We start from the raw sequence: 13,134 nt of genomic DNA on the forward strand, positions 1-13,134 counted from the left end.
CTAGCTACCTTTGTTGCACCCTAAGGCTCACCTGTCTGTCAGGGAAACAAACCTAGTTAATAACCAGGCAGAGACAGCCAAAAACAATCACAGGATCCTTGAGCTTGTGTGAAAGACAGCAGCCTTCGGAGACCCGCATCCTTGCTTTTGCTCAGAATAAGAAGTACCCGGCTCTGCTTTGAAGCGAGGCAAGGACTTTTAATTTGGCAGTGTTTTTGCGACAAGCGATGTATCTCGGCACCCACGTCTTGTCTCTAAGTCCCCACTAACTGAGGGCTTTGTGACAGGCACAGAAAGAGGCCGCTCACAAGGTCGGGCCCTGTATATGACAAGGCAGTGACAGAATCAGTGACGGATTGACTTATGAGTTTGTTTTAAATGAGGAGAGAAGAGATTTTTTTTTAAGACATTTATGAAGGGATGAGGAGACTGCGAGTCCCATAGGAATCCGTCTTCAGTTGTTAAAAAAAGAGAGAAGTACATTTGGCTGCTGCATGCATAAGCAGGCGAGATCTTCTCCCAGACGTGCGCCTTAAATCTCTCCGCTCTAGTAGTGACATCATATTAGCATTGGCCTTGTTTCCATGCAGATGCTGACTCTGAGAAGCATTTTGTGTGAGACTGTGTGTGTCTTCCGTGTGTGTGGGTGGGCTTAGGTGTCTGTTTTGAAAGCACATTATCCGCACTGTTGATGTGGAGACATAAGTAGCTCAGGGGTCTTTTTGTCAATCAGATTTATCACCTTAATTACAGCATTCTAGACATATCTGGTGAGGCACGCTCTCCTGTCTGCCATGTACTTCCTCCTCTGAGTGGAAAACTAAGTGCAAGGATGACACCAGCTTCATCCATCTCACCTTAGCTTAGCCATACCATGGGCTCTTCTTTTAGAGGGACAGATAATAGTGGATAGTTGCAGATGGCAGGGAAAAAAGGGAGGGGTGGGGTAGCAGTCAGTCAGACAAAGGTAATGATTTCCACAGTCCAGATTTTAGCTACAAGAGTCTGTAGGCTCCATCAATAATGCAGGGAGCAGGAGAGCGCTGCCAGCCCAGCCAGTCTCCTATCCCTCTCTAATCACCACCAATTTGAGTCACAGCAACACAGCCACAACAACGCCTTCTTTGGACGACTCGTGCGTGTTTATTTGTCTTTCAGCGATAAAAGGCAAAAGACACAGGACAGGAAAAAAAACACACTCTGACACACCACTTACAGGGCCGTTACTTGGAAGGAGGCCAAGAGGAGGATAGGGTGACTGGGGTCTCCACTTCTGAGTGGAACAGAGATGAATTACCTCAGCCCTTCTTCCCCTCTCACTTTTATTCTTCTTTTCCTTTCATCCCTTCACTTCCTCCCTGCCTGCCCACTGGGCCACACACAGAAATGCACCAGGAGGTCAGTCGTTTTAGATGATTGTTGGATCGCTTTTGGGCCCATGTTGCCCGAGCACATTTATTCAAAGCCGAATTCCAAGCTTGGAAAGTCTCGTGCTGAAGCAGCTCCACTGCTTCAAATACACTTTGTAGTGTTATTATGCGGTAAGTTGTAAATGATGGCACCATGGGTCAGCACTGTACTGGAAGGAATACATTATAATAGGTATGTGGGGGGTGATTGAGCTGTGCTGGCCAGCTTGGGAGCATGAAAATGAGCAAGCTTTTAGGCACATTAGCATACAATGGGTTCATTTTGGCTGTGGCAAAGGCACGCTCATGGGGCAACACTGGCAAGGCAAAATGGGGCATAATGGCTGCATGGGTAGTGTTTTAGAAGCCATTGGAGTTTTGGCATCAAAGTACATACTTAGTTATGGTTCACAGTGTAGACTAGACAGCAACTGTTACTCACTGTACTCTGACTTTGTTGAGGCCTTGTAAGGTTTTGGTTTGTGTCTTGTATCTGAGACTCTCAAGATGGATTGGTGCTGGTAGCAGTCGTAGCCTGACATTCTGTCATGAATTTTAATATATTCTGCACCATCAGGGCTTCTTCCTTTCTCACTCTGTACAGCGCCCCCCTCACTGTCCCTCGCTCCTCACTCATCCCTCATTCTCCCCTTCCCTAACTCTCTCCATCTGGTGCTAAACTGACATGGTGCCTCTTCTCCTGTGAGCTCCCCATCCATCACCATCTCTGCACCACGGCGGCCAGCAGGAGACTGGCTCTAATGAAGCAAATGTTTATTTCCGGAGCCTGCCTCCTACTTCATTTGGATTGGGGTGGATGGATGGATGCTGGATGGGTGGAAGTAGTAGATGAGAAAAAGGCATGGACAAAGAGAGTCAAAGTGCTAAAAAAAAAACCCTCTGCTTGTAAAATGGGTGTGTTCCCTCTGTGTGACAGAATGTCATATATCTATATCAAAATAAATGGTGTATTATTACAAAATGCCCCCATTCGTCTGTCTTGCCAGTAACGTTTGAAATATAATCATCAAAGAACAGTAAATCATCAATTCCAGGTTAAATCATTTGTTGAATTGAAACTAAATGCTCACACAAGATTGTCCTTTACTCCTCCCCCTCTCTATGCATCCCTTCCTCCAGTTGTGAACTGCACAGAGCCTGGTCATGTAGAGAACAGCATCAGGCAGGTACTGCCCAGCGGGCCTCATCGCTACAGCTTCCAGACCACTGTGTCGTACCGCTGTAACCCGGGCTACTACCTGCTGGGCACCAGCTCCATCTCCTGTCAGGGGGACGGTACCTGGGACCGCTCCCTGCCTAAGTGCCTGTGTAAGTACCTCAGGGGTTGGTTGTAAGTGGCACTGCATGAGTTCCAGTGTTTTGTTTAGTATATACTGAAGTATACTAAAACTGATTTCTGTAAAGCAGAAATATTCTGTCCCCCTCTTTTAATGTTTATGTTAAAATAAAAAATAGTGGCACACGCCCATCACAGCTTCTATTAACTCAACTTGAACTCTTCAGATATTTTATTTTGTCCAACCAGTGGTTAAAAACCCAAAGATATTACAAGGATACTATAAAACAAATCATTTTCAGAAGCTGGAAACAGATAATGTCTAACATTTTCCTTAAAATATGACTTTTGAAATTTGTTGTTCTTTTTTGTTTTGATTTGAGGCACTAGTTGATTAATGGACTAACAGTTTAAAACTTCTGGGTTTCCTTCCTTTCTGTGTAGGAAATCCTTTGCATTTGTAATCTAAACAGCCTCAGTGTGATGAAGTGATGAAGCAATCTGATGGAACTAAGTATCTTAATTGGTTGGAAAGTTTCTTTGGTAAAATAAGTTCTAACAAACACAAATCGAATGTCGCCCGACATTATTACACTGTATGCTTTTACTAAAACAAGGCAATCTTTTCAGCATGTGGTGTATTTATCCCTTCTTCACCATCGGCCTTGGGGTAGCTCCACTTGCTCACTGGTCTCTTTCTCTTGTCTCTCTGCTCTGATTGGACAGTGGTGCTGTGTGACCGCCCCAGCATGCCTCCCTACGCCCAGATCTCCGGCGACCGTCGGACAGTAGGCTCAGTCATCCGCTACAGCTGCATCGGCCAGCGTACCATCATCGGCAACACAACGCGAATGTGCCAGCTGGACGGCCAGTGGAGCGGCTCGCCACCACACTGCTCCGGTACGGAAAACTACACCCAGATTGACTGTTTGACAGTTTAGAAAGATAAAACTGAAAATTGCCCCATTTTGTGAAGCCTTTCAAACGTGATGTTCAGGGTCTAGTTGACTTTAAAGATTGAAATCAGCATATTCAATCTTTGATATTTATAACAATGTGCCAGTGAAGCTCCTTTTTCCCGTCCTCTGTCTCACTCTCTGCCTCTGATACTTGATTAATTTAGATGAAATATCACCACCCAGTCACACCAATGCCCTCATAATGCCAGGCCAACAAATAAAGAGTTTGGGTGGCAGCTGTTAGCAGGTAATGAGCGAAGTAGGTGGAGTAAAGATGGAGTTGCCTGTCTGCTCCATAGGCCTCAAGGGCAAAGAGAGTGTCCTCTATAAAACTGCTTTAATCTGCTCATATTAGACTGAGGAACAGAGACGCCCACACCTCAGCTGGGTTATGAAGCACTATAAAGACGTCAGCCCCCATACTCTCTCTTCTCTTACAGCGATTCGCCTCACAGCTCCCACTAGTATACTTAATACACATGAGAAAAGCCATGGGGGTGTCCACTCCACACATGCAAATAAGCATTGGCACCAATACAAACACATTCGCAAAGATGTGACAGAAACACGCACAGACATAGACGGTGACAGACACACACAAAGTAGCCCACACGCAGACCCACGGGCCAACAATAAAATTTCATGCTGACATGTTTAATGTCACAATTCACGACATTCATATATATTCCAGGAATTGCCAGTGTTCTCTCAACGGGCAATAAACACAGCCTTTTTATAAAGACTTGCCCGAGTTTCTTAGCTACGCACTATTGAAGTGATGTGCACCAGCGCCTTGTAAAATGAGGAGCAAGTAGCAGTACACAGCAGCACTAAACGGTTTGTGATTTTTTTAAACGGTGGATGTGGAATTTTGAAGCAAGTGGAAAAATATATGTCGGGTCAATGGAATGAGAAATGGCATCCTATTGCACATTTTCTGCATGCTGAGCAAATAGATATAATGAAACCTAATGTATTTGGGAGGCTCGTCACTCCCTAGGGAGGTGGAGGGATGTGATTTCCTGTTGCATTGCAGTTGCGGGGGTTGGTTGTTCCCCGTCTAATCCCATTATCGTGTTTTGGTACTAAATTATTACTGGACAGAGTACATTTCCACTGTGTCGCCATGAGTGGTATGTGATTGTTGTTGTTTTGTCTTTCCAGGCGAGTCTGCCGGGCTGTGCGGAGATCCAGGCATTCCTGTGCATGGCATCCGTCTGGGAGAAGAGTTTACGGTGGGCAGCGTTGTCCGCTTTAGCTGTGAGCCTGGTTTCATGCTGAAGGGTTCGCCAGAGAGAACTTGTCTGGCCAATGGGACCTGGCTGGGCACCCAACCTGAGTGTCATGGTAAGGAATACATATGTGTATTTACTATGTGTGTTGCTTCTTTTTTCTCTGGCGAACATGGCCTGGTAGAAGGGGATGGTGGATCAGAATCAGAATCAGACTGCTCAGAAAGTCTGGCCAATTGTCAGACTTTTGTTTCAGGAGGATAAAACCAGCATGTTCTGTTGTAGTAGTTGTGGAAATATGAGATACTGAGATCATTGCTCTTGGCTGTCCTGTTCTTACAGACTTAAGCTGCAGCCCTGTAAGCATTCTTGGTGGTAAGTTGTGTACGTTCAGTGTACTCTACAAGGCCTGTGCGTTAGAATCTTAAGGTTTCTCCCCCAAGACAAGAAGTGTATGTTAGAGTCTGGTGAGGTGGGGGTAAGGTGGGATCAATAGGCTGATTGGGGTGGCATCCACCAATCTGTGGTGAAGAGGGAGCTGAGCTGGAAGGTGAAGCTCTTAATTTAGACGTCGATGTAGGTCCATCTCCCACCTGTGGCCAGGAGCTTTGGGTAGTAGCCAAAAGGATGCAACCCTTTAGGGACAGGGCGAGCAGCTTGGATATCAAGGAAGAGCTCGGAGTAAAACAGCTGCTCCTTTGCATTGACAGCAACCAGTTGGGGCTGTTCAGGAATCTGATCAGGATGCCTTTTCCTTGTGTACTGTGGGAGTATTCTGGACATGTCCAACTGGAGACCTCAGAGCACACCCAGAAGACTACGGCGGGATTACATATCCCATCTGGCCTGGGAACACCTCAGGATTCCTTATGAGGAGCTGGAGGACATTGCTGGGGAAAGTCATGTGTGAGCTGCTGATTAACTTGCTAGCACCGCAACCTCAATCTGGATAACTGGTGGAAAATGAATGGATGGATGGTTTGAGAGATGTCTTAGGAGCAGTGATGGATGAACACAATATTTGACCATCTAGTAACACATGAAACAGGCCAGCTGTTGGGTTATGATTGTGCAGTAACTGAAGCTGATGTTCACTGAACTTCCAGCGCAGTATGGACATGAATAAGACATTTATTCCAGTAACCAGTATTTCCTTTAAGCTGTCTGTTCTTTAGTGTATCTTTTTTCTATTTCTTCTTCCTTTCCTCAGAAGTTCTTTAATTACTCCCACTGTATTTGTTTTACAAACCTTTGTATAATTTCAGTGGTAATAGACACCCAAATAATTTCTCTTAATTGGAGTTCATTGTGGCTTAAGTGAACAATTTAGAATGTGGTAACTTTACTAATGAGTATTTATATTTAATCACCTCAACATTTTGATGTCTTTTCAGAGCCTCCACATCAACAAACCACACTACTGAATTGCGCATTTTAAGCCATAGACTGTGGCGTGTACTGTAGTCACTGATTGTGTAATTAGCTGCTGCCTTTGCAAATTGAATGAAAGGCACATCACAAATTTGCATGTGTTTTGTGTGTGTTTGCAAAAATGTAAAACAGTGATTGAGCAAGAGAGAATGGGGGACATAACAGAGAATGCTTTCTCTATTGATTAAACACCATAAGGCTTTTATTTATTTATTTTCCTTGTGCAACAATGCATCCAGTCTGCTGCTGACACCTGAAAAAGCAGATTCTCTGAATGTGTAGCGTCCGATCGATCTGGGTCTTAAGGCCTTACACTATTCATTATTATTGCAGAGAAAGGACAAAGACATTACAAACAGTGAAAAACTACAGAGTGCACTTCTTTTTCTGCTGTCAGACACAGAGTAAAATAGAAAGAGGTTGTTAAGGAACCTTTTGCAAGCACTTTAATGTGTTGAATTAAGCTTGATGATGTTTCTTTTCCATTTTCCTTTGATATTAGGATTCATATCAACTTAATATTTTGTTTTGTTTTTTTTGGGTCTTTATTCATGACTGTGTGTTAACCTACATTTTTATGCTGCATGAACAGCAGACAGGGTGTGTCCAAGGGGCTTTACTCATGCCCCAGCAACACTAAAATAATAAAACTATCCACAAACTTGCAGTTGCAGTTAAGTTCTAGCTGCACTTTTATTTTTTCTGTTCTTTTCTTACTCTCCATAAACACACAACCCCTTCTATTCTCTCATCCTTGAGTGTTTTATTTCCTTCATCCTGTCTGCCAGGCTGTTTTCACCTGTGCTCTTAACACCCCCTACACACACACAAACCACCACCACCACCACCTCTCTCTCTCACATTACTCTGTCTCTTTCCCTCTCCGGTGTGTGGTATGCCCACTGGCTGAGGTTGCCCACCTGTTCTCGGTTGGCACAGACTTCAAGGGCCAGGCCACATCTGGTCATTACGGGAGGGCGAAGCCCACGGGGCTCTGAGGGCCCGGGGCAAGCTGGAGACTGTAATGAACAGAACCAGTGCTGGCGGCCGGACAGACACCAAGGGACTTTGTGAGCAAAGGATGTGTCCATCAAAGCAGAGTTACTTATGAAGTAGGACACAGGGGAAGATGAGCGTGGTGGTAGGGTGGGCGGATGAAGAACAGAGGGAAAGAGCAAATAAACCAAGTGAGGAACTCATATCAGACATATCATGCAGTATGAAAGAAATATAGTGGAAAACCAGCCTACATTGGTTTAGTTTACAGAGCAGGTTGTATTGAAATACTTAGAACAGGACAAAGGTCTGCTCCAATGGGTTTTGAGAAACTAAATTTTAATGATCACCAGAAAATACAAAAGATTTTTGTTTGTGGTCCATTGCCTCCGACTAATAACTGGCTACAAGGTATACATGAGTTCTAACAACTTTATTTAGCACTACATTTCTGTGTCTACAAATTCTGGATAGGTTAGAGGGACAGTTCACCTCAAAATCAAACATATACTTTCCCTCTTATCTGTAGTGCTGTTTACCAGTCTAGATTGTTTTGGTGTGAGTTGTCAAGTGTTGGAGGTATCAGCCACAGAGATGTCTGCCTTCTCTCAAATGTAAAGGCACAAAATGGCACCCAGCTTGTGGTCCTCAAAGCTTCAAAAAATAAAACGGAAAAACTCCGTTGGCATTCTTTTCTTTCTGCTGAACTACACCCACAAATCATATCACCATGCAGAAGGAAGCATGCATCTACTCATGGACGAGAGGTTCGTGCTTGTGACATCACAAGGTGTAAACATTAATGGCGTTGTCCTCAACTGAGCTGTAATGTTAGCTAGCTCAGTGTTGCTAGGTGAGCTAGCAGTAGATGCACACTTCCTTCTGCGCTGTGATATCGTGGGTAGATGTAGTTTGAGATAGAAAGAAAACAGTTCCTCCACGAAATGTATCATACAAACATTTTAATGGCACATTGAGCACCACAAGCTGAGTGCCATCTCGTTGTATTATATTCGGGATAAGGCATATATTTTTGATTTTGGGATGAACTGTCCCTTCAAATAGAGAGATAAGTGCATGGAAAAATTGGGTGACAATTCATCTCTAATTCAGACTTTGGACTCTAATTTTCCCAAAAATGCCCAGATGAAGCAAAGCCTGCGGTGGTTCTGTGCCAACACACAACCTCCACCCTTCTTCCCAGTCCACACCACCCACAGCACCACTAACTTACACCAACTCCTTTGGTTGCTCAGGATTTAGGAAGTAAATAATCATAACCTAATCTCTCTCTTTTTCTTACCTGTTTTCAGTGATCTCCTGTGGCAACCCGGGAACTCCACGGAATTCCCAGATCCTGATCCACGATGGTTTAACATTCTCCAGATCCATAACTTACGCTTGCAGGGAGGGCTACTACTCTACTGGCCTGCTTACCCGACACTGCACTGTTAACGGGACATGGACCGGCAACATGCCCGAGTGCTCTGGTAATTAACAGCGCTCATAGAGAAGGAGTCTATGTGTATCTGCTTACAGTGCTTATTTTTTGGGCATATTTAAATTGAAATTCATGCTGCAGTTGTGAATGCTTTTCTTTCTCCTTTGCTTATACACATGTATTTCTGAGTTGTCTCCTTGGTGGCCTCTTGTGTTTATTTGTACTAGTAGTTTACACTTTGCAAATTGGTGAATGGTTCTGACACCAGAAGAGTACATATCCAGACTTACATATCCCTCCTCCTTGCAGAGGAGGGGTGTACAGTAATAGGTAATACTATGCACGGAATGGAGGAAAACATAGAAATCATTATTGTAACAGCAGATTTTTCTTTTATAATATGGATGAATTATGGATCCCTGGCTCCGTATGAAAAAAATTAGTTTTAGGTCTTCTCAGATGGCACAGACCTGACTGACAGCCCTTTATCATCATGCCTCACAAAAGACACACAGCTGCTGTACAGAGCAGAGAGACCCTGGCAAATAGAGGTCACCAAAGAACCACTTTCTTCTGAATGGAGAGGATAAACCTTAAGCAGCACCATTATGGATTTCAGAACTCAGTCATTCATCGCAGTGAAAGGGTACATGTTGACGCACTGCTGTAGAACATCTTTAGCAAAGGAAGGGCATGTGAATAGGACCACTTATGGTTCAGTGATTTCTTTGGATCTCATGAACAGTGTATGATAACGAGATTTACCTGACAGAGTTGGCAGTTTTGGTAGTCTCCTTTCTCCGTTTTAGCTATAACATACTAACTGTACGTTCAGAGCAGAAGCTTTCAAATAGGCAAAGTCTCTCACGGACGCCCAAGAAGCACGACTGTCAAAAATATTTGTGGCAGCTTTAGTCGCTCTAGTTGCTCATCATGTGAAACATTCGATCCTGCTTGTCAATTTAAAGGAGCCACAAAGCAGACTACTGGCTTGAAAGCAGCGTAGTTGCTGCTTGCTGTTGTCCAGTCAAAAAGCTCATAGTTGGCCTACAGGAAGTTATGTTTGGTCAATGAGAACAGAAAACGTATGTCATCCCATTCAAACCAAGCAGGGAAGACTTGCATGCTACGTTGCAACATTAGCCTGCAATTCTCTCCTCTATTACGAACATTACACATTTTAAAACTCACCAGACCAACCAGCTACCTCCGTGACACGGTCCCAAGCCTCATTCTTTTTATTTTGGTCTCTGTAACCCAACAGCGACACATTATAAAGGACTGAGTGGGCGCTAACGCAAGTAATCAGTTTCTCGATATCCACTGTCGGAACAAGTGTGCTGTAGGAACCAAAGTTACATGGCTAGTTCTCTGGGACCTGCTTTATGGAAACACGCCAGAATTCCGATTGGTTGTCGCTGAACCGCGTGAGAGCTCATTACCATAAAGTAAAACGAGTTTTAACTCCCCTCCGGACCCACTCCGGGCACTTTGGCCCGCCCAAGACACACGGCTGACGACCAGGTCGGCCAGGTTGCCCAAGTCACCGGGCTCTCATTGAAAATGAATGACTTTCGCTGTTTTGGAAGCTCTGGTCGCTGTTGGTTTGAACGTACAGTTACTCCAGCTGGAATTTACATTGATTTAAAAAAATATTTGTCAACAGTATCGGGTACCAAAGCAGCAGACTGTCTGTAAGTGACAATCTAAGAATACTGTTATGCAAGAGGAGAAATGATCTCACTGTACGTCTGTCCTTTACAGTAGATATTGTTACAGGGTACACAGACCTAGATAGACATTATGGCTCCCGGCGACACACTCTTACCAGCCCAGTGGGAAATGTAAGTGCTTGCTCAGTCATGGGGAGACACTCCGAAAGGCCCAGTTTCCTCACCCTACTGGGAATTTTGTTGGAATGTTGGTCATATGCATTTAATAATTCCTCTTTCTGTCCCATGGCAATTTAGCGCACGTTGTCCTTCTGTGCCCCGGCTTCCTCTATCTCAGATATTTGCAGCAGAGCTGAGCATCGACGCTGCTGAGTCACACAGTGAAATTCTCACTGTTGTTACTCCGTCACACTATTTTCCCCACAGGATGTAAAAGTATAATCAAGGAGAAATGTGGTTCATTTCGGGGCTTTGGGGAGCGACTGTAGAGGGATACCCATCACAAGATTCTGTCTCTCTGCACCCCTAAAAGCTCTGAACTGGAGATAATCAAAGCACAAGGACAGTTCTTTCAGATAAAACACATGAAGTTACACTATCAGTGATGGTGATTGAAGTAATATTTTTAAGCACATACATAGAATAAATAAATCATCCAAAAGTGGTCGTCCGTTAATGAATGAAGCACTAATTATCTATGAAGACACACCGTCTGTGTTGCTTTTTAGATTGTTAAGCTTTGTTTGTGAGGTGAACTGCTTGTGTCAAGTGCATAAAACAGTTCATTAACTCTGAGGCTCCATTCAGTGTGCATGTTAAATAGTTTGTTTACTTGCTTGTATTACATCCTAACTATGTAACATTGATCTCCTGCTTTAACGAGTACAATCAAATGTCAAACAAAGTAAATAATCACATGAATCACATAAAAACATGACTCAGACGTGATGAAATAGCGAGCCGTATCAATCTTCCTTTGGATTTTATTTTTTATGTTGTCTGATCCAAACAAACTTCCTCATGTGTTACACTATGCTTGTCTTTATTCTTAAGTTATATCACCAATTTTCATGAGTTCTTACGTCTTTATGTTATTTCTCGTTTCTGCAGTTATCAACTGTGGTGACCCTGGAGTGCCAGCCAACGGGGTGAGGTTGGGCAACGATTTCACCTACAACCACACAGTGAGTTTCCAGTGTTCTCCTGGTTTCACCATGGATGCTGACCGCGCCTCGGCTCTTATCTGCACCAAGGACCGCACCTGGAATGGCACCAAACCCCAGTGTAAAGGTAAAGTCGTGTAGGATTACGTGAATGACAATACAGTGATGAGATAAATGTAGATGATGGCATAGGCTACAGCAAAGGAAGGGGTGATTATGGAAGGCTAGAGCGAATGACGAAAAAACTATACTTGATACTTATTTGAATACAATGGCAAAAAGAAATCTGGAAATCATCACATACAGAATCCATTAAGCCCTGCAATGTCTCCTTGTCTCCTTGCAGCGATCGTATGCGGTCCACCACCTGTCATCCCTAATGGACAGGTAGTCGGCACAGACTTCACCTGGGGCTCCAGCATCAGCTACTCTTGCAACCAAGGTTACCAGTTGTCCCTGCCCACTGTGTTAACATGTCAGGGCAACGGCAACTGGAGTGGAGAGAAACCCCAGTGCTTCCGTAAGTGGCACCACGCTGGAATGCCTAATTACGTTACATGTCATTTCTGATATTTCTCCCACCCAAGTATGCACTTCTGTACGTCCCTTGCGTGACCCCTTTTGGGAAATATTGAATGAAACACAACATGATTAGTAGGTCACTTGACATCCCCCTGTTTCTCTCTGTCCTCCCTCCTCCTTTATCTTTGCAGCTGTTTTCTGTGGAGACCCAGGGATGCCAGCTCAGGGGAGGAGGGAGGACCGAGGATTCACCTATCTGTCCTCTGTCTCCTTCTCCTGTTACCCTCCCCTCGTCCTGGTGGGCTCTACCAGGAGATATTGTCAATACGACGGCACCTGGAGTGGCACACAACCCTCTTGCATAGGTAAGCTTCATTCCTCCATTTATGGCATTGTCTGACATATTAAATATGTTAGAATACTTTCTTTATTTTGTTGTTTAGTTTTGCCGCAGCAGCACACAATTAAAAGTAATTGTGCCAAAGTTAGCTAGCAGCTAATTTGCATCTGTTATCCCTGGGCAGGTAGACAAAAAACAAAGTAAGAACAGCAAAAACATCCCATAAAAAACACAATACATAAAAAGTCCATCAGTGTGAGACAATAAATAGAATCAGTGTGATAAATACAAGAAATTCAAGGCAATCATTAGCCCCTTTTACACTGCCAGATTTTCGGCAAATGTTTTGCCGGCAAACTGCGAGCGTTTAGACACACAGAGTCAGATTGGTGAGTTGATCCGAGGAGCCCGATTTTCCGCCGCGTAGGGTAGACATATTGGCGGAACCTTTTTGGTTTAAAAAGAACGAGGCGCCCTTCCACCACGGGAGGAGCTGTTGAAGACTTGTGGGAGGAGCTGTTGATGACGCTGCACGTTCAACCCACTAGCGGTGGATAAACAGGAAACAGCTGATAGCAGGAATGAGCAGCTAGTAGCAAGAGGGAAACGCAAACTTGACAGACACTGTAAAGATGAGCAACTGGGGAGACAAAGAATTGCGCGCCCTCCTT

The 13,134-nt window shown here is 44.2% G+C and overlaps 1 protein-coding gene across 1 annotated transcript in view; it reads left to right on the forward strand.

Moving 5' to 3' along the window:
* csmd2 (CUB and Sushi multiple domains 2) overlaps nt 1–13,134 on the forward strand; it is a 284,867-nt gene that overhangs the window by 257,542 nt on the left and 14,191 nt on the right. Inside the window, exons 56-62 of the mRNA XM_050034139.1 lie at nt 2,550–2,738; nt 3,433–3,606; nt 4,830–5,012; nt 8,638–8,814; nt 11,549–11,728; nt 11,948–12,121; nt 12,315–12,488. Coding sequence (XP_049890096.1) covers nt 2,550–2,738; nt 3,433–3,606; nt 4,830–5,012; nt 8,638–8,814; nt 11,549–11,728; nt 11,948–12,121; nt 12,315–12,488 — 1,251 coding nt within the window. The remainder of the gene's footprint in view (nt 1–2,549; nt 2,739–3,432; nt 3,607–4,829; nt 5,013–8,637; nt 8,815–11,548; nt 11,729–11,947; nt 12,122–12,314; nt 12,489–13,134) is intronic.

This window comes from Epinephelus moara, chromosome 22 (assembly GCF_006386435.1).
Source record: "Epinephelus moara isolate mb chromosome 22, YSFRI_EMoa_1.0, whole genome shotgun sequence".
Taxonomy (NCBI): Eukaryota; Metazoa; Chordata; class Actinopteri; order Perciformes; family Serranidae; genus Epinephelus; species Epinephelus moara.